General features: G+C 34.6%; 2 protein-coding genes, 2 non-coding genes and 4 pseudogenes across 27 annotated transcripts; 3 read left to right on the top strand and 5 right to left on the bottom strand.

The window, feature by feature from the left end:
- Positions 1-20: 20 nt before the first annotated feature.
- TRNAK-UUU (transfer RNA lysine (anticodon UUU)) lies at positions 21-92 on the bottom strand. Its single transcript has one exon. It is a non-coding gene; the product is annotated as a tRNA-Lys (tRNA).
- Positions 93-4,992: 4,900 nt separating this feature from the next.
- On the top strand, positions 4,993-6,661 carry LOC104761288 (eukaryotic peptide chain release factor subunit 1-1 pseudogene; annotated as a pseudogene). Its single transcript, XR_015588896.1, has one exon. The product of XR_015588896.1 is annotated as a eukaryotic peptide chain release factor subunit 1-1 pseudogene (transcript).
- Positions 6,662-7,610: 949 nt separating this feature from the next.
- Positions 7,611-8,892, bottom strand: LOC104761289 (protein SAR DEFICIENT 4). Its single transcript, XM_010484354.3, has one exon. It carries the CDS (start codon positions 8,679-8,681, stop codon positions 7,704-7,706), a length of 978 nt encoding a protein of 325 aa, XP_010482656.1. The 5' UTR covers positions 8,682-8,892; the 3' UTR covers positions 7,611-7,703.
- Positions 8,804-12,185, bottom strand: LOC104761290 (uncharacterized; annotated as a pseudogene). The gene is made up of 14 exons (XR_015588898.1): positions 11,982-12,185; positions 11,610-11,767; positions 11,345-11,531; positions 11,125-11,263; positions 10,994-11,045; positions 10,728-10,902; positions 10,528-10,610; positions 10,212-10,418; positions 9,957-10,073; positions 9,672-9,828; positions 9,478-9,585; positions 9,300-9,365; positions 8,987-9,222; positions 8,804-8,892 (listed from the first exon to the last, which is right to left on the bottom strand). The product of XR_015588898.1 is annotated as an uncharacterized LOC104761290 (transcript).
- Positions 12,186-12,205: 20 nt separating this feature from the next.
- LOC104761285 (DUF21 domain-containing protein At5g52790) lies at positions 12,206-16,649 on the top strand. 21 transcript variants are annotated; one of them, XM_087499235.1, is made up of 15 exons: positions 12,206-12,291; positions 12,399-12,599; positions 13,915-14,025; positions 14,117-14,193; positions 14,316-14,399; positions 14,487-14,600; positions 14,721-14,807; positions 14,913-15,052; positions 15,138-15,225; positions 15,313-15,386; positions 15,460-15,590; positions 15,690-15,844; positions 15,948-15,994; positions 16,070-16,334; positions 16,437-16,649. In XM_087499235.1, the coding sequence occupies exons 3-15, from the start codon at positions 13,932-13,934 to the stop codon at positions 16,464-16,466; spliced, it is 1,386 nt and encodes a 461-aa protein (XP_087355361.1). In that variant the 5' UTR covers positions 12,206-12,291; positions 12,399-12,599; positions 13,915-13,931; the 3' UTR covers positions 16,467-16,649. The 21 variants fall into 21 exon arrangements, with proteins under 21 accessions (XP_087355361.1, XP_087355362.1, XP_019095927.1 ...); XM_087499233.1 differs by lacking the exon at positions 12,206-12,291 and adding an exon at positions 13,497-13,606 and having other exon boundaries at positions 12,380-12,599; positions 13,927-14,025; XM_087499234.1 differs by lacking the exon at positions 12,206-12,291 and adding an exon at positions 13,497-13,606 and having other exon boundaries at positions 12,380-12,599; positions 16,070-16,329.
- Positions 16,650-16,753: 104 nt separating this feature from the next.
- LOC104761287 (uncharacterized protein PAM68-like) lies at positions 16,754-17,625 on the top strand. The gene is made up of 2 exons (XR_015588897.1): positions 16,754-17,265; positions 17,394-17,625. It is a non-coding gene; the product is annotated as an uncharacterized protein PAM68-like (transcript).
- A 570-nt stretch (positions 17,626-18,195) lies between these two features.
- Positions 18,196-18,758, bottom strand: LOC147922947 (heavy metal-associated isoprenylated plant protein 13 pseudogene; annotated as a pseudogene).
- A 1,663-nt stretch (positions 18,759-20,421) lies between these two features.
- LOC147922946 (heavy metal-associated isoprenylated plant protein 13 pseudogene) lies at positions 20,422-20,897 on the bottom strand (annotated as a pseudogene). The gene has a single exon (XR_015589365.1). The product of XR_015589365.1 is annotated as a heavy metal-associated isoprenylated plant protein 13 pseudogene (transcript).
- Positions 20,898-25,872: the final 4,975 nt, after the last annotated feature.

Here is a 25,872-nt window from a genome sequence, read left to right as displayed (position 1 = left end):
AAGGAAAAAAAAAGATTGAACGCCGTCTGTGGGGATCGAACCCACGGCCACGTGGTTAAAAGCCACGCGCTCTACCACTGAGCTAAGACGGCTTTGATGACCTTCCTATAAGTATAATTTTTAAGCCAAAAACAGAAAATGTCTATATAAGTAAGGGAAAGCAAATTAGTTTTAGACTAAAATATATTTAAACTTTCTGTTTGATCGTTATCAATGTTAGATTTAGTGATATCGTAACCTCTGTAACTAACTCTTTATTGATAACCCAAACACTAACACACCATAAACGAAGGCAAGTACATCACAAGCTCTTCATCTAACAAAGATCAGAGACGAGAGCACATCACTCTCGTATTAACCATCAGAGAGAACATCACTCTCTCACTTAACACATCGCTAACATTCAACAACCATAAGCATCCCAAACAAGAAGAGCTTCACATCTCTTTTAAGATGATCCCGTAACGGCCAAGCTTCCTCCTCTATTAGAGTCTTTCCTCTTTTCTGGTCCACGTCATTATTTTCTTTACTTACTTCCTTCTCACGTGGCATAGGCCTTCTCCTACTCAAGATATTAGTTTTCTTCTTCTTTATGTAATACGATGATGAATCGATTTAAATCCATTACAGCATCTCCAATGGTCCTCTATTTTTTTTCTCTATAATAGAGATCCTCTATAATAGGGGTAAATGTTACTCCAATGGTCTTCTATTTTTACTTCTAAAATAGAGATTGCTATTTTTTCCTCTATTTATAGAGGAACTCTATTTTTTCTTACAAAGGGTTCCTCTACAAATAGAGAAACTCTATTATAGAGGTGAGAATAGAGGTGAGTTGGAGTAAAACTCACCTCTATTATAAAAATCTCTAGAGGAAAAAATAGGGAAAACCATTGGAGATGTCTTAATATTTGTATTTTTTTTATTACTTACGAGTTTAAGACTAATAGAAATTTATGTTTATGTTGAAACTGAATAGTTTTGAATCAAATGAGACTATAATATATTCATAGAATTTTGTGTTAGATATTCAAAGTACACTAAACTGAAGAGTATGATGAAGATTTTGGCTGAGTAATATATATCTAGATGATAAATTCTTATAAAAATAGTTTTGGGGTCAAAATGGAATAATTTATGGTTGTTCTGATCTTGTACAACTAACAATATTTTAATGTTAATAAGAAAGTAAGAAAGTAAAAAACAAAAATTGATGATCTTTTTTTAAAATAGTACTAGATTTTCACCCGCGGTACACCGCGGGACAATTTTTTCTTAAACTAAAACTTTTAAAATTTAAGTTATAATTGTTTGTTGATTTTGTTTAGTGTTTGAAATTGTATAATTGTATTTAGATTGTTAATTTTAGGATTTAATTTGTAACATCCGCGAACCGGAAACTGCAATTTTGGTCTGAGTGTCGATCGACACCATGAGTTTGTTGATCGACACCATCTTTTTCGGTTTTGACCGGTTTGATTTAATTGTGGTTTGGTTCGGTTTGGTTCAATTTGAAATCCCTAAATCGTCATATTTAAGGGTGGGTCGATGAAAAGGGTTTAAAAAAGTTATCTTTTGTCGCCGCTAAATTGTTTGAGAGAGAGAAAAGGAGATTTGTGAGTTTTATTGAGTTATGAAGAGATTGTGGTGGTTTATGGGGAGATCTATTGCTGGGATTGCATCAGAAGATTGCTAGGAGTGTGGTACAGCTGTGTTTGAGTCAGATTCTCATGCAAAAGAGGTGAGTAGATTCTCATGCAAAAGAGGTGAGTGCATGACCATGGCTTATCTAAGCTTGAGAAATCTATGTTTCTTTGTGATTTTGAGTTGTTTGATTGATTCCTTGTTTGCTTGTGGTTGTTTTGGTGTTTCTACGTCCTTATATGGCTTATGGATGAGTTTGAGATGAATGGGAGTCTTTGGGAAGCGGGGATCTGCGAGAGAGCGTTGAGGAAGACGATGCTCGGCATCAGTGTCGATCGACACCTTTGGTGTGTCGGTCGACACTTGCGCGAGAACGGCTCGGGAATCTTTGGGAGTGTCGATCAACACCATGTGGAGGTGTCGATCGACACAACTAGGGTTTTCGGGAGGTGTCAAGCAGGTGTCGGTCGACACCAGGTTGTCAGTGTCGATCGACACTGGTATGGTGTTGGTCGACGATTGCTTGTTTCCGGGTTTGATTGTTACTGTTGATGATTGTTTGACATTAGATTCTCAAATGCTTGTGTGTATATCCCAGTAGATGGGAGGATTGCCTCATTGTGTATTTTTAATAATACTCATGCATCTCAATATGTGCTTGTGGTGCAGGTAAAGGCAAAGTGTGATCGTGAAATCAGGGCGATGAGGAGGAGGATGTTTTAGAGGCTTGATTGATTGTGGTCTAGCCATTGTTAGGTTGCTAGAATTGAGCTGATAGAACATTGTAGGATGTTGGAACTTGGTTATTTCTTTGTTAGTTTTGGAGTATTGTTTTGTTGGTCATTGGATTGTTAATGTTGGAATTTTTATTGGTTTATTGGAGCTGTTTTGGTTATCCGCTGTTGTTGATTGTTGCTAGGTTGTTAGTGGATATGGGACCACTAGTAAATTAAAAAAAAATGTTGTTTCATAATTTGTGGTATATTGCATGATATTTTTGTTTACATAAGCGTAATTTAATTAAAATTTGTAATATTCTAAGATTGATGGTGTTAATAAAATAATAATAAGATAAAAAATAAATTAATAGTATTTTATTTATATATATCAACCCAAATCCGTCCTGCTATATAACCCCGTCACGTGATATTCAAAACTAAAATTTTTCTAAAACAATTTTTTGGCAGAAGCATTTAATTTAGTATTTACTTAAATTACTGTAGTAACCTACAAGATAATTTGTACTTTTAGATGTTACATTTTTATTTATTCTTAAAATTATTTAATTTATTGTATTTTTAAAGATTTCATCCATAAGTTGATATATAAGTAATTTCTAACCTATTATTTTTATATTTTGCAAATGATTTAAACGCAAAAATAAATTTTAATTAGCAAATAAAGAGCATCATTGTAATGAAGAAGTCATACAATGTTATGAATAAGCAAATGAGAATTCTGCCTACTCTTATTCATTACAATGATGCCTGTAAAATGAATCAACTCATAATAAACTTTTATGAGCTGATTCATTTTACAGTCGTTCTATTATATTGAAGTAAAAGATGGAATAAAATTTATTTGCTATGAGAGCAACCATCATCTCAACAGGTTAGTTTATTGTAATTGTATACTATTAAGCTTATGTGGTTCATATTAGCTAGGCATAAGTAGGATGAAAAAAAGATGGTGAAACTTTATTGAATAACTAAGGAAAAGAGTAGGCAGAATTCTCATTTGCTTATTCATAACATTGTATAGTGAAATATAATTCAACCAAGATAACAAAGAATAGTTTTTAACAGGAAAAGAAAAAAATAACAGAGAATGGTCTTAGAAATGAAATTCAAACCCTCCAAGCTGTTTGGTAGGGTGAAACATATTTGAGGAATGCAAAAGTAGCTTGCAAGAGTTGTGTAGTTGTGATTGTTGATGTATAATCTAGGTTTAGTTGTAGTATATATTTATAGGGACGATAAGGTCGACCCAACAAACCTTTACACACAAAAAAAGAAAAACTGATTAAGCAAGTAATTAGGAAGAAAATAAATATAATCTGTTTATTTTTGGAATATGCTTGGGATATGATCGGGAATCAATGCGTCCACATCACAAATCTTGGTTATGATCTTCCTCCAAGGTAAATCAAAACGTTTAATGCGTAGGCCTATTTTTTTTGGAAACTGGATTATGGGGAAAATATTGTTGTTAATAGGTAAATGAGATTAGTAAATTAATTATAATAGGTTGTTTAGGAAATGTGAGTAGTGGGAAAATTTTGTTTGGGAATGTATATATAGATTTAATTAATTAGGAATCAAATATTTAATGATAATGGTAGTGATTCTAATTGTTTAGGAAAGTTGCGATTAAGGGGAGACTAATTGTATAAAAAAATAGGGAAGCTTATATCATATGGAATTTGCCAAAAAACATAAAAGAGAGTAATCTAATCAATCCATATTTATAAATTACAATTAAAAATATTTAATACAATGACAGTCTTGTAAATAGGTGGCAAGTTCAAGATTTATTTGCTAAATGTACTTGAAAAATGTATATATAAATAATATGGTCAATAAAAGACTGAACCAACAATATCATAACTTTAATCGTATTCTGGGGTTCCCCACATCTTGTGGGATAGTTGCCATGGATGACCATCTTCATTGCCTATGCCTAAAAACTCCATCGAGAGGGAGTGATCCCAACGAGGCCACTCTTTCAAGACAGATGTCAGAATAGTGCCTTTGGGGTGATAGTCCCCATCACTTCCCCTTCGTTGCTGACCAAAACGACCACGACTTTTCCTAAATGATATAGCTAGTACTGAACCATACGCTTTTGTTGAACCAATTCCAATTAATAATAGTGGTTTCCAAAACTAATAATTTAGGAAGATGAAGCGTGATATTTCTTATACCAATATCATGAAATTTAGAAAATATAAATGTTAGAACAACGATAGTTTATGTAAATTTTTCAAAAATTGTTTTTGTTTTTTTTTTTGTTTTTGTTATAGGTAAATAATATTAGATCATCTTCAATAGTTTTCCCTATTTTTTCCTTTATAATAAAGACTTTTATAATAGAAGTGAGTTTTATTCCAACCCACCTCTATTCTTACTTCTATAATAGATTTCCTCTATTTATAAAAGAATCCTTTGTAAAAAAAATAGAATTCCCGTGTAAATAGAAGAAAAAATAGTAATCTTAATCTTAGAGGTAAAAAGATTATGATTAGGCCCGTTAAGGTGAGTCGGTTTATATAGGCCCAAACAAAAAAACGGAACAGAACCAATTCTGGCTTTATTTACAACAACAACAACAACAAAAAAAAAAAAAGAAAAAAAGAGCAAAAGAGAGGTTCGTTCTTTCCGACCTTCTCATGTATCTTTTGCTCTTTTTCTTTCTTCGTTTGGTTGTATTCCTATTGTTTTCTCAACAGATCTCGTCTGATATGATTTTTTTCTTTTTCTTTTTTAGTATGAGTTGTTTTGATTTGATTGAAACTAACTAGGGTTTTCGAGTTGGAACTTGAATGTAATTGTTCCAGAATTTGTTTTCGGCAGGCGGATGATTGGACAGATGTTTTGCTCTGATATTCTAATTTTATTTTATAAGATTTATTACTGACGAACGCATTGCATGTATATTAGTTCATTAGATTATTATGGGTATTGTGTTTATTTTTAAAATTTGAATCCTCTGTTACTTAAATTAAGTTGGTGATTTCAGTTTCAGTTCAACTAGCTTGGTGGCTTTTGCTGATGAACAATTCTCTCTAGATACTTATAATTGGAGGAGACATCATGAATGAGAAGACATCATGAATGAGAAGTTAGGGTATATTATTGTAATGGACGGGCACGAGACTCTCCTTGGAACTTTGTGTGGTTACACCCGTGAGGTGCTTCACGATTTCCATGATTATTCCGAGTTCCCCCCCCCCCCCCCCCCCCCCCCATGGTACGAAATTATGAAGCAGGATCAGGACGCTGAACCTCTCCGTATGTGAGGAAATCTGCTGAGCTCGCCACACACTACTACATTAATCCTTCAACAATGGAGCCTAATGTGGATGGGCTGATACTTGCTACCCGAGGGGATTACAAGGCTACATTGACTAAGTCAGATGAGTTTGATCCCAAGCTTGCGGCGATGATGGTGAATGTGGTGGATGTTACTATTGGAGGAGAAGGCGGTTTCCATATTGCTATCCACCAGACATCTAAAGTCCTGGCGAAAGACAGGCGTATAATTGTCAAGGTGTTTGACGAGATCACCGAGGAAACTGGCAAGTATTTATATGGCCTTGATGATACGTTGAAGGCCCTGGAGTCCAAGCCGTGTGCTGTCGAGACACTTATTCTGTGGGAAAATCTTGATATCAACAGATATGTGATGAAGAACCGTGAAACGGGTGAAACTGTGATCAAACACCTGAACAAGGAAGATGAAGGCAACATTGAATTAGATGTGGAGGAGAAGATGTCGCTTTTGGATTGGCTGCGTAATGAATGCGCACGTTTTGGCTGTGCGCTAGAATTTGTAAACGACAAATCACTTGAAGGGAAACGGTTTTGCAAAGGGCTTGAAGGGATCGGAGCGATACTTCGTTACCCGCTTGACCTGTGAGTGCCGTTCGTTGATCCTGAGGATGGAAAAGCCTAATCAAGAAGATGGACCACATTCAAGCCTGTACACTGGTTATTAAAGTTCTCTTGAGAATACTGGTTATCAAAGTTGTTGTGCATTCGGAAGCCTACACGTCAGAGAAGAAATTACGTACAAATCCGTATATTATCATCTCGTAAACGTTTTGGCATCTCATAGTTTTAATATAGTGCACAACAACAAAACCATTGGAAATGTCTGAACCAGATAGGTTACATTATCATTTATCAATCACTAAGGGTTTATAGTAGATATGAAGAAATGTAACTAAAATATCATCAAACAGCAAACGTGTAGGCCAATAACTTTTCAGAATTGATTGATTCCACAATTGCGGTAACATATACTGCCTCTGTGTTGAACGAGATCCCAGCGATTCTCCAAACAGATCAATCTCTTGGGACTGTAGAAACCTGGAATCCGAGTCAAAGAAGGCTCAGCCATGGCAAGAAACCACACCATACTTCCCGGTGATGAACTTCAGTCCTCTGATAGGACTCATGTTTTCCTTTCTGGGCAGCATATGATTCTGATGGATTCCGAATGTCTCAGAGACAGCATATCGTGTCTTGGTTTCCCAGTTGCTAAGATGATTAGACAATTTGGGTGCCACGCAGATGCGAACGCAAAGTCCTTTTTGTCCCTAGAGACTTGAAATTACCTGCACTGTCACCCCGAGTCCAATAACAACACTTATGAGAGCTTCAAAAAGTTTCAGCAGTTCAATTCTTAGCCTATAGGTCTACGCTGTATCTAGCCTAGGACTGAATTTAGCTGATTAGAGAGGCTGTTCAAGTCTATCATCAACCAAAGTCCCTGGTTTGGTAATGACTTGAACAAGAAAAGTATTTTATAGCTTTTATTCGTCGGAAAGCTAAATGGTTACACATATATATATATATATATAACCATTTAGTTTTCCTAAACGTAAGAGACAAGATGGGATCGACAAATGTGATGTCAAATTGGACAAAGTGGAACTATAATTGGAGTATATATCTAATTAATAAATGGGTACCCTAGAACCATGGTCCATAGGTCTATGGCCAGTAGACTCATCGAATTATATGTGTTACAACTTACAAGCCGGAAATGTACCGGAGCTTAAACGCTTTTTTACACTTCCCTAGCTTGAGCCATGAAGAATTACGTCTTATTCAGATTATTATTGAACCGGGGAAACCAGCTAAAGTGGTTGCAAATGGAGAAGACCTGAACTAGTGAACTGAGTTCATAAAGCAACAAGTCCACTTTGCTTCACCTGCGATCAGAATTCAACAAATCCATAATTTGACAACAAAACTGCATCTATATAACAAATGGCTGATGCCAATGTATCAGTTGACACAAAACACAAGGTTCAAATGAGATTCATTCACTACTTAACAACGGTTGAGAAAAGTCTCGTGAACAAGTTGCGCGGTCAAGAGATCTACAGTACCCGAACCAACTGACTTAAAAACCGTTATTTCTGTTGAACTCTTTCTCCCTTCTTTGTCACCTTTGATCAATTCCACCAAATCCCCACAAATGTCCTCTTTCTTTATCACTCCTCTCTCAAACGCTCCAACGAGCTCTCCCGCTTCTACCATCGCAGTGTCGTTATCCACAAACACACTCCCTCTTTGTATCGCATTGTCGTCACATTCCCTCATTTCATGGCTAAACGATCCAACAAGGTCAAGATGAGCTCCGGGTTTCAAGAACTCACCTTTGACCAATGGAACAGTTGAGTTTGTTGCACAGCTTATTATATCTCCTAGAGGAATGATATCATCTAACGAATCATGGCTCTCGAATGAGACCTCCTTGTGTTGAGCATCCTTAGAGAGAGTTTCAGCTAAATCCTTAGCCTTTTGGTGAGTTCTGTTCCATATGATCACTCTTCTCAAGCTTGGTTTCGCCGCTAGATGGGATTTGATCAGGTGTGGTGCGAGAGCACCGGAACCAACCATGATCAACACCTGACTATCGTCTCTAGCAAGGATTTTGGAGCCTAACCCTGAGACAGAGGAAGTACGGTAAAGGGTTAAAACAGTACCGTCCATTGAAGCTAGGGTTTGGCCTGTAGTGGAGCAGAAGAGTGTGTAGGATCCATGAATCCCAGGTAAGTTCTGTGAGGAGTTATGAGGGAAGTAGGTCACAAGCTTGACGCCCATGTAAGGGAGAGAAGGAGAAGATGACCAAGAAGGCATGAGGAGGAGTGAGGAAGGGGGTGAAACGGTGTAGTTTTGTCGGATAGGGCTTGTGATTGTTGAAGAATGTTTGGGAAGATTGGTCCGGAAATGATTGATCAAGGCTTCATGTGAGAGGATCGATGGAAAAGACTCGGCTGGTATGAAAACTGGTAATGCAGCCATTGAATTTTGAGAGATCTGTTGATTTCAGGCAGGACACGATAATGGTTTTAAGGAGAGGCAAGGGAAGAAGAAGACAAACCCAGATTGGCCTTGACTTTGGTTAGGTCGCGATTCGCGAATGTCTAAATCAAAGGGTATTTTGGGGAAGGACTTGTTTAAGTGATTCTTCTGCAGCAACCCACCATTCATCATCATCTTCGTCGTAATTCTCCTGTGTGCCAAAAAAAAAAAGAAGAGAACTTATTCTTTTAATATATTCGAGAAATTAGACAGATCATTCAGTCAAGAACATGAAGTCAACTAACCAAAGGATGAGGTTCCAGTGTCTTTTTTGGTTTACTTTCAAGATCATCTGCAACTTTAACTGCTTCAAGCCACCATGAGCTTCTGCTAGCAGCACTATCTGGATCGCATTCGTTATCAATGTAACATTCTCCTTCCGGGTAAAGGTTGTTACAAAGAGTCTGTGTATCTTCTTGATGGTAAACCGTATCTTCAGGAAGAACACTATCTGGAACTGGACGTATCGGAGATCGATAATCTGCAGACAAAGTTGGTTTATCTTAGGAACAAGATTCTGTTTTCATATTTATTTGCCAATACATAGAGTATACACACCTCGGCAGTCTGGATCGTAGCATTTCTGATAATAGATTCCCCTTCTGACATCAACTATGTACATCACTAAAACAAGAAAGTTTGTTTGAAGAAACATTAGCAGTCCACAGAGAGATAATAAAAAAGAAAAGAAAGACGAACTCATATATAGTATAAATGGGTTGTGAGCAGATGGTACCATGATTGCTTTTATGTTCCCTGCCAATTCGTTCGCAATATCTGTTTCTTAACATGCTGTATACAATCAGGCTATCTTCTGAAAACCAGTACCAGCATCTTATCTTACCTAAATATCACAGCAAATGTTTTAAAGAAGATGAGCACTGTGATCTCTCCATAACACAAACATGCTGCACAATTATTAGACTCAACCTGATGCGTCCCCTGTGGAAGCAATGGATTCTATGAATTGGTCCAGGTGCGGGAACGGGGACTTGCCCCCGAAGTACGATGTTGACATGTCACTTGTGCTAGCGTCCAATTGAATTTTCTGAGCATTTAGGTTTCTTACAAGATTGTTATTGTTCACCTGCCATCTCCAAAGAGTACAGTTTAGAGGCATAAACATTCGTGAAATCTTCCCTCAAGTATATGTGGAAAGAAGATGCAATTGGAAGCCAAAAACACAAGTGTCAGGCAACTGATGAAAAGAATTACCTCTGTTTCAAAGCAAAGTGTCTTCATACAGTCTGATTCCATCTTACAAACCAAAAGCTTCTCACAATCTGATTCCACGTTGCAGATTAAGGATGTCATGAAAATATCTTCTTCACCCTGTTTGTTTACCAGTGATCTTGTTAGATACTGCAATTACTATAAACTCTTCCAAGGCAGAACAAGAGGTCGCGCTGAGACAGAAACATGGAAAAGAAGGTGAGGACAGCAGAGAGACTTGCATGAAGGTGGACTTACCATATTCTTACATTTGAATCGTCCTGTAGGTAGAAGAACTGATGTCTTTCCAGCTTTTGATGATTGTGCAAGACGAAAGCAACGGTTTCTAGAGTAAACAGCAGTATCCACAAAAAGTAGGGATGCCGAATCATTAGCCTCTTTGTGAACAAATAACTTGCGCAACCTTTCATCTTTTTCCTTCGCATTTACTATCCGTGTGCATAGCTGAAGAAACATCAAGATGACAATGAGCCATGGCCCACAGAAATTCCCACTTGCAACTTAGGAAACCTTCTTTTCAGGAAAGAAAAGTGAAATATCTTTTGAAGCATACCTCTCCTACAAAAGCACCAACGTGTATGTTGTCCTTAAAGGCAACCTTTGGAATGATTACAATTAAATGACGAGAGAACTTATCTGCATAAGAAGTTTAAGGTACTCTACAGTCAAGAGAACCAACCTTTGCATACAGAAGTATAAAAGGACAATACATACTCAACTAGCAGCTGAGAGAGAGCTTATATATTACTGTACCTTTAGTTGAGGAGTCAAGCTCTACAATCCAGTCCTCATGTCCTTCGATAGCATATTTCTCATGCAAGGCTTCTAGAATGACTGATATCAAGATATCAACCATTTCATCGACATCTTTACCTTCATTTTCTTTTTGACTAAACTCCAAATCAAAGTACATATGGCATGGCAATCCCTGAGAAGTAAAAAGCCATTGCAATTAAATGCAGCTATGCAGAAAACATTAGAATAGTTCATGGCAGCACAGGAGAATGAGATCTAGATACCTCTTGAATCACTTCATAATGATGACGGTGCCTTGGATCCATAGATGTGTATCTAAAGGTAAAAGAACAAAATAAATAAAGCACTTAAGAGAAGTTTTCCTGGCTTGTTAAGAAGGTAAAAGAAAAGGAACCTCTTCCAGAATTCTTCATATGATGAAACAAGAAACCTTCTTTGGCCACTAAAATGATCTTGATAACTAAAAATCCTCACATTGTCATGTCTTTTCCCAAACTTAATCGCTTCATCTTGCCTAGGAAATGTAGCCCAAACTCCTTCCTAAAGAAAAAGTGAAGACCATGCCATGATACACTAAAGTTAAAACCTTTTAAAAAGACCAAATAAAGATCTACCCAGCTTATTCATCATAGATCACCTGGAGATAGCTTTCCTTTCTTCACTAAGATCAATACGAATCTCACGCAAAAGCCTTAACAAACTCAACGGTCTTTTCGGAGGAACACCATTCGGAGACCCGTAAAATACAATGGGTGAAAACTGCCTCCCAACACTCTTTTTCACATTCTTAGAACCACCAGACTGAGACAATGACAAATATTCACAATTCACTCCACAAGAACAACTTAAAACACGACAAGTGGGTTCATTTATACTTACAACAGAGCCGTCTAGACTGACACCTCCATCAATCTGATTTTGCAGTTGCTTTCTAGACAAAGAACTTAGCTGCAACTTCTTACAAGTCCCAGGAGAAGAGTCATCATTCTCTTGATTCAACATTTTCTTGCTCCGTTTCTTTTCTCTCATAGCAGAAGCTGAAAAATTTCCATCATTTAACCATTAAAATTTTTTCACATTGCAACTTCATGTATTGCTGCTATACACTCGTTGGGTGATATATTACCACAAGATCTCAAAATGTTCAGTAAACAGGTCATCGTAGAGAAGAAGGTAAGTATCAATTGACGATTGCGTTAACCAAATTTTTTCAATTCAATTTTACCAAACAAAGAAGATGAATCCCATTACCAGGAGGAGAGATTCCACACTTGAAACACTGGAACAATCGATCAACATCATCCATGGTGTTCGCGCTAAGTTTCTTCTTCGACATATTTCTTCTCCTCTCTCCAAAATCTTCTTCTCACTGTTTGTTTCACACAGATTCTAATTGAGATTTTTTTTTTCATTAATTTCCCCCTTCGATTGGATTTGAAAATTTTGGCTCACCAAAAAAAAAAAAAAAAGAATCAACGGCGACGGCGAGGTGAAACTTAAGCGGCGGCGTCGTCGTCTTATCCACGTGTCTAGATACTACTGGCTTGATGTTTAAGAGATGGTAATACAACACTGCCTCCTGTTTAATAATTAGAGATAAAAACACTCTGCCGTTTTAAAATGGCTTTTTACATGTCTTGTAGTTTTTTCTACTTTTCTTGGTTTTAGTAGAGACGTTACTGGCTCAGTCGCCGGGAAGCTTTTTCTGGAAGATCAAAGAAACACCCAAAATTAGAATTGTTGATGCACAAAAGTTTTGGGGTCTAAAGTTTTTTTTGCATCACAATCTAATCTAGTCTGGTGTTCGTCGTCTACACGCCAAAATCACGTATTGCGAAGTCCAAAGATATGTCAAATCTCACAACCAAGGTACACATTTTTCTCGCAACTCGTCGATGTGTATGATCTAGGTTCAGAGTTTTTTTTATATAAAATTTTGAGTGATTTAATCTTTCGTTTCAGGGATTTTTCATATGAGATTTTAAAAATTTCTGCTATGAAATGAAATAGCTCAGCAAAATTTTTAGTGTTGCTAAGATTTGTTTTCATTGTGCAAGTCCCATGGAAAGGGACAAATGAATAAAATTAATTGCTAGTGGAGAGTGATCATCAAATTCATATATAGAGGATTTGTTAGCAGAAACCTCAAGAATATAATCAATTATTATACAGTATGTTGATTAATCAATTATGTGCTTAGCTAATTTGAATTATGTAAGCAGTTTTGTGTCTTGCTTCTATTAGTTGTTTGGGTTTGGCCAATTTTTTTTTTTAATTTATAAAAAGAGCTTCTTAGTTTTGTTGGGTCTGAACTATTTTAAAGCATTCTTTTGGTGGAGGTCATTTCTTATCTTGACCCCTTACACAGATATTTATTATTGTTGTTGTCCTTTGAACCGTCGTTTGCTTATTTTCTTTTGTCAATCGTTCGCTTTCTTGTTGGTGTTATCAAGGCTTTTTTTGATCTTTTATCACCTGCTCCTTTGGAACTTACTTTGTTGTATTGGTGTTTTTGAAGAGAAACTTAAAAAAGGTTTCCTGACGTCACTAGTTTCACTCTCTCTCAGTGAATTCACAATGCATGCCAGTAGTTGCATGTTGTTCCCCCTCAAATCAACATGGTCTCACACTCTACCAAAAAAGATGTCTTAACTTAATCCTGACACACCAGCTATGTGCTGAGCATTGAACTTGATTCCGAGCTTTACTTGCTGTCTTGGCCAACATCAGTGCATTAGCCTTTCTTGTATTTCTGTTTGATATCAGGTCACTCGAGGATGATAATTTGACAATGATCTGGAGATTAAGGGTGGACATTAGACATCAAAACTGCGTTTTAGAGACCGATGACAAAAAATTTAATTGTGAATGCAAAGGTTGTGACAAAAAGGGATTTTGTTTTCATCACCTTATTTAAAAGCTGATTTCAGAATGAGATTATATCTTTGATATAAAATTTTGGATGGTAGTTCTTGGATTCTGTTCTACTAGTGCAGCAGTTGGTACACTATGTCATTCGCTGCTACTATTTAAGTTCCTATGATTCTCAAACTCGTTCTCTCTCAGTCTCAACGGTCATAGTGTTTAGTCTTTACCTTCTAAATTACTTAAGAAATGGCAGCGAATGATGTCCCTTGCTGTGAGACCATGTTCTGGGTGTACCTACTTGTATGTGTTGTTCTAGTGGCTTTTGCAGGTTTGATGTCAGGATTGACTCTTGGGCTCATGTCCCTTAGTCTTGTCGAGCTCGAGGTCATGATCAAAGCTGGTGAACCCCATGAGCGCAAAAACGCTGGTCAGTTTCATAAACCCATTGACCTGTTCATACTTTTCTACTTCATTTTTATACTAACACCATTTAAAAAAAATTGCAACAAAATGGTCAGAAAAGATTCTTCCACTCGTTAAAAACCAGCACCTTCTCTTGTGTACTCTCCTCATAGGCAATGCTTTGGCTATGGAGGTAATAAGCTGCTTATGTGTATATCTGTGGATACAACTTATTTGTGTTGTGCCTACTTTGCCTTTATAAAAGTTCTGAGTCAGTATTTACTGACTATGTTTTTTAATGATAAATTCTAAAAGGCTCTACCAGTCTTTGTCGACTCTCTGCTTCCAGCTTGGGGTGCTGTCCTGATATCTGTGACTCTCATACTTGCATTTGGCGAGGTGGACAGAATTTGAATTAGCTTTTCTCTGCTGATCTCATCTTTAACGCTTGCACAATAGCTTACTATTCATTTTCAACTGTTGTAGATTATACCTCAAGCTGTATGCTCTCGGTACGGACTGAGTATCGGTGCAAAGCTATCGGTTTTGGTTCGGTTGATTATCATAATCTTCTTTCCATTATCTTATCCAATCAGCAAGGTACTTCAATCATCTTAACATCAATGGAACTTTTAGTGGATCAATTGAGTTTATGATTAAGCAGTAATTATTTTGTAAGGCAAAAGAATTCTTCAAATTTGTCTTCTTTCAATGCCTCAGCTACTCGATTTGCTGCTTGGAAAAAGACATTCTACACTTTTAGGACGAGCAGAGCTCAAGTCACTTGTCTATATGCACGGAAACGAGGTTTGTTTCAAGAACTTGAGATGCTTTTAATTGTCCTGCCAATATGTAAGGTGAATCCATGTCTTTTTTTTTCTACTTTCTCTGTGTTCCTTTCCTGATAATTAGGCTGGAAAAGGCGGGGAACTGACTCACGATGAAACAACAATCATATCAGGAGCTTTGGACATGTCTCAGAAGAGTGCCAAAGACGCAATGACACCGGTCTCTGAGTTATTCTCACTCGACATAAATTCTAGGCTCGACGAGTATGTTCTTCTCTTGGAATTATGCTTTTTGGAAATAGATATCCACTTAGTTCTTTGTTCTTATCCTTCTCTTTGGGCTTCATAGAAAGACGATGGGATTGATAGCAAGTGAAGGCCATAGCCGAATCCCAATTTACTCTGTCAATGGTAGTGTTATCATCGGATATATTCTGGTGAGTGTGCAACAAATTTATTACAGGTATTAATCTTGAGAAACACTTACATGATTTTTGAAATGAGTTTTTTTTTGGTTTGAATAGGTCAAGAACTTGATCAAAGTCCGTCCTGAAGACGAGACACAGATCAGAGATCTCCCTATCAGAAGAATGCCCAGGTATACTCTCTAACTAAACTGTTTTTGAAGCTAGGTAGATCAAAGCTTATTTTTCTTCAAAATCTGCAAGCAGGGTCAATTCGAATTTACCTTTATACGACATCCTCAACATCTTCCAAACGGGTCGAAGCCACATGGCTGCTGTTGTTGGGACCAAGAACTATACTAATACTAACACTCCTGTCCATGACAAGAGCATCAATGGTAAAGAGACTTCTATATATAAAGAGAGTTATATAAAATCTAAAATCATATAAAGGAACTGAGACGAGAATGCATATGTCTTCTTTTGTATTGTTTCAGGAACGCCTAATAAAGATGCCAACGTTGTTCCTGTGATGAACTCCAGCGAAACTAATTGTCAAAGTCCAGTCCAATACATTGACAATATTGCTGATGAAAATGAAGAAGTCATTGGGATTATAACTCTGGAAGATGTTATGGAGGAACTGATACAGGTAATCGATGTCATTAGCATATCATTATGAGTATTAGTTTACGAAGTACTAACATATTGTATTTGTGAATGTTTCTGAAATAACCATTTTATGAATCTTGAAGGAAGAAATATATGATGAGACAGACCAATACATCGAACTTCATAAAAGGTATGATCACCATTTATTAATAGACTACAATTTACAGTCTTTTTCACTGGACTTTGAATTTTTCTCCATCTATAGGATAACAATAAACATGCCAATATCGGGGAATTCGCCGGAAACTGCCACTTGGGCTTCGGAGCTGGCATCTCCTATCTCTCCCTATCGCTCAAGCCCTCTGTCGCCGAGCATCATGATCTCTAAGCTGCTCCGGTCACCAATAAATTCACCTTACCGTCAGTCTCCGATTCTCCGGCCAGCACTACACGCTTCTCCACCGTCACAACCTCCTCCCGTGCTCTCTCCGCATAGTAACGAGCGTTATTACTATTTGTCACCTGGTAGGGTATGTAACGTAATCCCTCAAGAAAACTGCTTTACAGTGTTTTTTCTTGCACTAGAAGTTAATTTCCCCTCTTTGCTTTTTGTTTGCGTTGTTGCCTTGCAGGTGTCGAGGAAATCGTATGAAAAGCTATAAATTGAAGAAAAATGAATTTATAATGTTATGATGACTCATTCCATGTTCTTAAAAAAACCAGAACATGCGGTATTATATTCATGAAAAGAAGAAAAAGAAATAAAGAAGGATAAAATAGTATGAAAATGTGTGGTTATGAACATATCCCAAAGATAAAAACAAAAGATACATATTTTTTTTTTTTTTCTTTTTTTCTTGGCAAACTGCCACCCGAAAGACTAAACCATATGATATGTGTAGATAAGATAAATAAAGAAAATCTGTAGAAGAAAGAAAAAAAAAACAAAATGAGAGCTCTCTTGTGCTCACACAATTTCCTACCATTATCATCTCTCTCAAGAACAACTCTAAACACTAAACCACAGAATCCAAAAACCCTAATATCTAACAACAGACCAAGATGGGAATCCAAGCTCCACGCTGGACCCAAGGGGTTTCAATCTACTAAAAGCTCTGAAAAACCCGGCCGACCAGACCCGGACCCGGAAGACGACGACCCGCCGATACCTCAAGAAGTGTTCGAGAGGATGATGGGAAGGATTGTGGTGTCTGTGGGAACACCTTTGGGCCTGGGAGTGGCAATCTTGAAAATACTCGAGGTTGTGAAAGATAGACACGTCTGGGACGTGCCTTTGTGGGTTCCATTCTTGACCACACTCGTGACCTTTGGTTCGTCGGCTCTTGGGATTGCGTACGGAAGCTTGTCCACAAACCTGGACCCGACCAAGACTAACTCTGTTTTCGGACTCAAAGAGGCAAAGGAGAATTGGGTAGAGATGTGGAAAGAAGACTAGTGATGGTAATGTCTTAATGATATTAATGTTGATTTTTTTTAAAACTTTTTTTTTTGTCTCTTGGGACTTGCGTGGGTACATAAATTAATCTTTAGTCATCTGTTTTTTGATATTTACGTCTGGTTTGAATTAGAATCGTGACACGAAGTGGTGTTTGGTCTGGTGACTTATTTGCTTCCCTGAGATCGAATGTTGCCTATTTGGGAGGAGCATTTGAACTGTATGCCCTGGTCCAAGAAGATGTAAATGGACATGAAAAACTATTAGAACTTTATAAAATTCAGTTCAATAAGAACTTTAGATTAAGTAAAATTATTACTTACGAGGTTACGTCATATTAAAAAAAAATCTATCATTTGAAACAATGTTGGTTTTCTCCCAATTTTTTTGAAGATTTTTCATTTTTTTCCTAGTCATGTTTTGTTAAAAAAAAAAATTAATACTATTTCATATAGGTTTGATAGATGCGTTTTTAATATGACAAGCAAATTAATTTGACAAGAATTGTTTTGGTAACACTGAGTATGAAAAACAAGGAACACAAAACATTTCATGCAATGGTTTTGAAGAACCGTGTTCCAGAGTCTTACTACTATTACCATTTACCACAAATCTATTGATAATAACAAGCTTGCGAATGATCCAGCAGACTAGATGAGGAGAGTCACGTTCCTAATTCAGCATATATAGAGAGATGTTATAGTCTACGTACGTACGTGAATGAAACCGCAGGGAAACAATAATTACTACTAGATGATTTTAGTTTTCTTTCACATAACCTCTTCAGAGAAGTTTAACATAAAAAAAATGCATAGGCATAATTGCAATGGGATGGGTTAACAACTTAACATTACTTTTTATCATTCATAAATTACACTCTTCCTTCAAAAATTAACTATTATGTGTTCATATATATTACCATTATTAAAAATAACTCACATAGCCACACACGGATCTGATTGATGGTAAGAATTTGCATAGGCATAGGCAGGAGGATCGTATTTGTACGGGGATTCATCGAAATCAATTCAACCGGTTTAGGTTTAGGCTTTTTCTCCGGTTCAGGCTTTTTCTCTGGTGGTTTAACACCTTCAACCGAAACGATCTCTGTGTTACATATTTTTCTTAGCTTCATCACGATAGTCGGTACATCAACATCTCCAAGTATCGTCAGTTTCCCGGTTTTATGATCTATTGTTATCGAAGTAACACCTATATTTTAAATAAAAATAAATAATAATATGTATTTCTCCAACTATATCATATTACTACAAATTTAGAAAAAAAGTCATTTACAAAGATACCTCTAACTTTGGAAACGGTCGCAAACACTTTAATCCTGAGTTTCTCCTCGGGATTAATACTCAATTGCAACACAGCTTTCTGTAATATCAAACAAGAGATTAGTACGTATGGCTACTTGCATATTTTCAATTAATCGACTTAATCAACGCATAGTTATTATAATAGAGATAAAGAGGTGTACCTTCGCGGCCATGGCTCGAGAAGGTTGAAATATCGAAGATGTTATTAGCCCCAATAACTTATAATTTGATGAACAAGATCTTTTTCATATTCGATAAATTTTTTACCTATATAAAATAAGGTAATTTTACAGAAATGTTAACCTTTTCAATAATAATATGGAAATACATGTCATATTTTTTTTATTGACTACAATATTGTCCATTGATATATAATTTTAAATTAACTTTTATATTTTTTTTGTAGGTTTTGATTATCTATTTTTACATTTAAAATATAGTTTTGAGTGGTAGTGCTATTTTTAGAACTTTGGAAATGATGTGCTAAATTAGAAACAAATTTTTTTTTTCTGAGATGATGCGAGAATTGACCTTCCTTTTAAGATTAAGTGTTAATCTAGTTATTATTGCTGATATTTATGTCAAACAAGATACATTTCAGTTCGTTAATAAACAAAAATGATTGCTTCCCTGAGATTTGTTATGTGTATGGGAGGAGAATTTGAACTTTTAGTACTAATCCAAGAAGATGTACGAGTTAATGGACATGAAAGATCTAAAACATATAAAGAAGCTTATAATCATGTTAATTGATATATTTTAATTATCGAAAGAGGCCATTTGCGCTTTTAGAAGAGTAGTGTTTCCTAAGTTCAGCATTTTTTTTCTACCCGTTCACATAACTACATTACAATTTACAAGAAGTTGCGCATAGATAAGTTCTCTGCTAATTTCCGGGTAGCATTTTTTAAATTATTAAAATGAATAGCATTATACTTTAGGCTTTAGCTAATATTTATATTTTTTTGGTCAACGGCATTAATCTTAAATGGTTCAGAAATCCAAATAAGAGGTGAAAAGTTGGAACTACATAACTTAGGCTAGGATTTAGAAATCTTAAATAAAATAAACTCAATTTATAAATCCAAAATGATAGTTCTTCAAATATTTCTAGCGACTCATCATACTAGTAAAACGGTAAGAAGAAGAAGTCTTGACGAAGTTGCCATCATCATAGAGTCAAGAACCGAAATATCCTCGTAAGCCTCATCCGATCATGTGGATCCCCACAAGTCGACATTTCTAAAAAGTTTTTTTGTTTTGTTTTGTTAAAGAAGACTTTTGAATTTTGACTCTCTCCATCTAGTTTTCATTATTATCTCACTTGTCGCTTATTTTTCAATATGGTTTCTCTTTTGGACAATCAAATGTATAATGTACTATTGCGTGACCGATCTTGCATCCTGGCGCTCTCTATGGAGTTGAGAGCGTCTTAACTAAGTGTATGTATATATTTATCGATTTATAATCCAAATTAAATAAATTGATTCAACTCACAACATAGTGATTAGTTATTTAGAACATATCAGCATCTTTGTCCAACAAAAAAAAAAAAAAACAGAATATATCAGCATATGAGAAAAGTCTGCATGAATGAATCCGCAGGGAAATAAAGTATAATGATTTATAAGTAAAGTTAACACTTAAGAAGAAACAAAAAAAAAGTTAACAATTTAAGATCAACTTTGTCATGCTGTTATAATTTTTTTTTCTAGCTCTTTTATTTCAAATGACCTCTTATGAGAAATAATTTTAACATTAAAATTTGCATATGTAGGATTGAAAATTTGTAACGGTACGTGTTAGGAACATGGTGAGCTCTCTAGATTATCAAAATTCTCCAAAATCCCTTATACATACTTTTTCTTTTGATTATCAATCCATTTGACCTTACATAAAAAAATAATTGGTACGTGGTAACATAACTTAATATTGTTTTCTCATATAAATTACACTCTTCCATCAAAATTAGCTATATATGTATCAATGTAAGGGTTCATATATATATATATTAACATTATTGAAATAACTCTAGAAAAATCATATAATCACACAAGCATTTGGTTGATAGTAAGGATCTGCATAGCCATAAGCAGGATTGTATGGGTACGGGGAGTTCATCAGAACCGGATATGAAATAAATTCAGTCGGTACTTTAGGTTCAGGCTTTTCCTCAGGCGGTTTAACATCATCTACCGAAACAATGTCTGCGTTACATATCTTTCTCAGCTTCATCACGATAACCGGTACGTCAATTTTTCCAACTACCGTTAGTTTCCCGGCTTTGTCATCCATTGTCATCGAAGTAACACCTATATTAAAATAGTAAAATACATGAATAAAATATGTACATATTTCCCCAACAATACCGTACTACAAATTAAGTAATATAATTTAATTTACAAAGATACCGGTAAGTTGAGAAACGGTCTCAAACACTTTCTTCCTGATTCTTTCCTCGTGAATACTCAATTGCAACACAGCTTCCTGTCATTTCAAAGCAGATATTATGGCTAATTAACTGCATATTTTCACTTCACTTGACATAACCATAGTTTTATAGCCATGGCTCAATAAAACTAAAAGCTTCAGAATTTTTGAAAGAGAGGAGGGATATATTAAGATATCGAATTAAGCTTCTTGATGAGTTCAGTGATAACTATTTAAATAGAACTTAGCGTATTACATACACTTTTAGTATATGACGCCCAAGCATTTTATATATTTCCATATCAATAGCATTGCCAACGACCACAAAGACGAGTGACGTAGTAAATCTCTACTTAGAGTTTTGAGTATTTTTCGTAAGTTGGTTTAAAATATAATTTCAGTGTAACCAAATCATACGGAAATGTACTATTTAGAATCCCGCGTGTACGGCAGGTGCCATTTATTGACTCTTTGGTCACGTTACAACTTTTTAGGCAATTTCTCTAGAGTGTTGGAAAAGTTGAACCACATAGAAACAAAAGCTGATATCAAAACCGAGTTACAAGCTAAGTCATAACGGGTCTTATATAAACTTTTAAAGATGTTGAAGATATGATGGGAAAGAGAAGCATTCATTGTTCTTGTCGCTTGTCTCTAGATATGGTAGCAGTGTTGACTAAGTCAAACAAAAATGATTTCGAAGCTGTCCAGTGGAAAGTTTAAAGCCATGAGATTATCTGATAACTCAAGAAGAAAGGAACATTTAGCAGTTTCGTGATCTTCTAGGTTTTGTGCTTTTGATGGAAATTGGAATATTACATGTTTATTATAAAGCTTTTTTTTCTGTTTTAATTACATCCAATAAAATTATCGAACGATATAGGAGAAATTAGCATGTTAAGGGATGCCACACACAAATCAAGAAATTGTTCAAAAACTATATAAATAAAAATTTATTTTACAATTACAATGTTTGTGAACCTATATCGTAAGTTATACACTTATACTCTATTCGTTTGCTATATCTGTGAGTATTACTTAGAACACGACAGAAATGCATAATATTACTAAATCAAATTGTGGGGGCAATAGTTGTATTTTTTGTTGAATGTGTCAGTGTTCAAATATACAGGTAGAGGTGTCTTATCTTATCTGATTAAGTAAATAAGTAATTAGCTAAATAACCTCGTTTTTTTGTAATCGTCTACCCACATGTCATGACTTCATTCTTCTAACATTAAAAGATTAAAATTATATTGAAAACATTACTCAATGTTATAGAAAATAAAGAATATTACTAGTATATTATACATTTTTAAAAAATTACTTATATATTTAGTGCTTTGGGTATAATTATAATTAATACTATAGGTTAATTGCTCATTTTTAATTTCAAAAATATTTAAAGAAGTCCACATAATCAAACGACTCAGTTATAATACTTCACAAAAGATGAAAGATTGCTTAGATTCGGCTGATTTACAGTAAAACCTCTATAAATTAATAAAGTCGGGATCAAGAAATTTTATTAATTTATAGAGGTTTTAATTTATGAAGAGATTTTCTCATTTTTTAATTTTTAATATTGGCTATTGTAAGAAGATGAATGTCTAGAGTCATATTTTACTAGATTTTCTTAGTTATATATGTATATATATATATATTAGTTTATTTTATTATTAATTTATAATATTGATGGGACCATAATTTTACATAAGATTTCCAAAAAACTTATTATCTTATTATTTTATCGAAATATGTCATTTTTTACACCGACCCAACTTGGGACCGAAATAATTTTTTGATTTATAGTGAGTATTAATTTAAAGAGTATTAATTTATAGAGGTTCTACTGTATATTGATTTGCGGCTGAGGTATAATATCTTGCGAAAAACGAAAGGCTGCGTAGATTCATATGAAGATGATTTATATTATTTCGCGGCTGAGTTATAATACTTCACGGAAGATGAAAAGTTGAATCAATTCATATGACGGCTGATTTATATTGCTTGTGGCTGAGGTATTATAAGAAAAAAAACTGAAAGTAAAGAAATGATTTATATTGCTTCTCGACCGAGTTATTACAAGAAAGAAATTGAAAGTAAACAAATGTATTACAACAATATTACTTCGGACAAGTTTTCACATCTATCTACACAATTCTACACCCTCTGTCATCGGTGTTAAATACATTTTGTGTTTTTTAGATAATTACCGAAAACAACAATTACCAAAACTGGATCTATCATATATTAGAGCAGGATGAACGAAATGAAGAATACGTGAGGAAGACAATGACAAATTGGATGTTCAAAACTTAAGTTTTGGATATCTTTGTTGATGTGGAAAATAAAGTGAAGAACATATAAATACTTTTTGAACAAGGTGAAGAACAAGACGAATAGAAAAAAAAACATTTCGTATTTCCTTTGATGATGATGACATGGAATGATGCATCCGACGTCATTTTTTAATGATGAAATGGTAAGTAAGCCACCAAAGGAACATGTAAATTCGTTTAATTAAACCAGTCATCAAACAAAACTGTAAGTCATTCGCAACATGAAATACTATTACAATAATTAAAAAAAAAGCAAAAAACGGTAGCCAAATTCAGCCGGTTAATATTGTAACTCAACTGAAATTTTTTAACTCACCCGTATTATGAATATAATTTCCAAATAAAGCCAAAGTTAAGTAAAGTACCACCAAATTCTTTTTTTTTATTTTATTAATAGAATGTGATCAAAATAGGACTTATATTAGTAAGAATGTGATCATCTGGTTTGTTCCATGGTGTTAGTTTTGAAGTTTTGATTTACCAAGCTCAGGAGAAAACTACAACTTCAACTCCCTTTTAGAATCTTCTTTCTGTTAAGTCTTTCTACCAAGTCCAAAAGAGACTCTTGTAGTCTCACTCTCCCAATAATCTATAGCTTAAAAATAATTTAGTCTCCTCAATTTTTTTGTCAAGATCTTTAGTTTGTAATATCAACAAGTTTTGTTCGATTTCAAAATCAATATCATTCATTATCCAAAACTTAATATTCTTTATTATTTTGTGATTTATAGTAGCAAAATAGTAAGAAGACTTGAATATCAGAGTCAATAATGGAACTATCCTCGAAGCCTCGTTCCATGTGTGGATCCTCCGATGTCGACATGTGGGGATCTTCTAGTATATCCGTTTTTGTCTAAGTTTTGTTTTGTTTTATTATCAAAGGAGACTTTCTAATCTTGACTATCTCCATCTCATATCTCATTCCTTTAGTTCAAAATTATTTTAAAATTTTAGAAAATGGAATGTATTACGTGAACTATCTTGATTCTTGATGTTAAAAACGAAGTTGAGAGCGACTTACTATTATGTGTGTGTATATTTGTATCCATCGATTCAACCAGTCCGTCGCAATATATGTTACATAAGATTTACTATTATGTGTTACATAATTTTACATAAGATTTCCAAAAAACTTATTATCTTATTATTTTATCGAAATGTGTCATTTTTTACACCGACCCAACTTGGGACCGAAATAATTTTTTGATTTATAGTGAGTATTAATTTAAAGAGTATTAATTTATAGAGGTTATCTACTTATCTTTAGGAGAAAACTACAACTTCAACTCCCTTTTAGAATCTTCTTTCTGTTAAGTCTTTCTACCAAGTCCAAAAGAGACTCTTGTAGTCTCACTCTCCCAATAATCTATAGCTTAAAAATAATTTAGTCTCCTCAATTTTTTTGTCAAGATCTTTAGTTTGTAATATCAACAAGTTTTGTTCGATTTCAAAATCAATATCATTCATTATCCAAAACTTAATATTCTTTATTATTTTGTGATTTATAGTAGCAAAATAGTAAGAAGACTTGAATATCAGAGTCAATAATGGAACTATCCTCGAAGCCTCGTTCCATGTGTGGATCCTCCGATGTCGACATGTGGGGATCTTCTAGTATATCCGTTTTTGTCTAAGTTTTGTTTTGTTTTATTATCAAAGGAGACTTTCTAATCTTGACTATCTCCATCTCATATCTCATTCCTTTAGTTCAAAATTATTTTAAAATTTTAGAAAATGGAATGTATTACGTGAACTATCTTGATTCTTGATGTTAAAAACGAAGTTGAGAGCGACTTACTATTATGTGTGTGTATATTTGTATCCATCGATTCAACCAGTCCGTCGCAATATATGTTATTAGTAAGCTAGCTAGAGACAATGTATAGAGAATATATTCAGCATAAGACTAAAAAAAGAAGTCCACTTGAATAAACCGCAAGGAAAAAGACTGATTGTTATTAGATGAACTAGGACTTACACCCTCCGCGATGTCACGAAGGAGTATTTTAGAAAAAAAGTAAATAAATTTAAAATTTAAAATTATACATTATGAATTCATTTGAATGTAATAGAATAGTTTGAATACATAAACATTAAACATAAACTGTTACTAAAAACACAACTATCGAAATGAAAACTTATAAACAGAAAATATTATATAGAATATTTAAAGTATTATAAATATATAAGATATTTTATGAAGAATTATGGTAAAGAGCTACAATTTTAAAAATCATAATGACAAAGTGATCTTAACTAAGAATATTGAACGAATGGTTGCAATGAGTAAATGTATTTTTTTATTAAATAATTATAATTAAAAATGTATTTAGTAATGAGTGAAACTATATCAAAGAAAAATTGAAATTAAATACACAACTTTCAAAAACATGATAAAATAAAATTTAAATATTAAAATAGTTTTTAACGAAAAGTTATGATAAATAGACCCAACTGTAAATTCTATAATAAGTTTTATTAAATTTCTATATTGCTATAATCATTTCTAAAATTT

The sequence above is a fragment of the Camelina sativa genome, chromosome 18 (assembly GCF_030686135.1).
Source record: "Camelina sativa cultivar CO46 ecotype springtype chromosome 18, ASM3068613v1".
Lineage (NCBI taxonomy): Eukaryota > Viridiplantae > Streptophyta > Magnoliopsida > Brassicales > Brassicaceae > Camelina > Camelina sativa.
The sequence above is the reverse complement of the archived record's forward strand: the minus strand, read 5'-3'. Positions and strand labels throughout refer to the sequence as shown.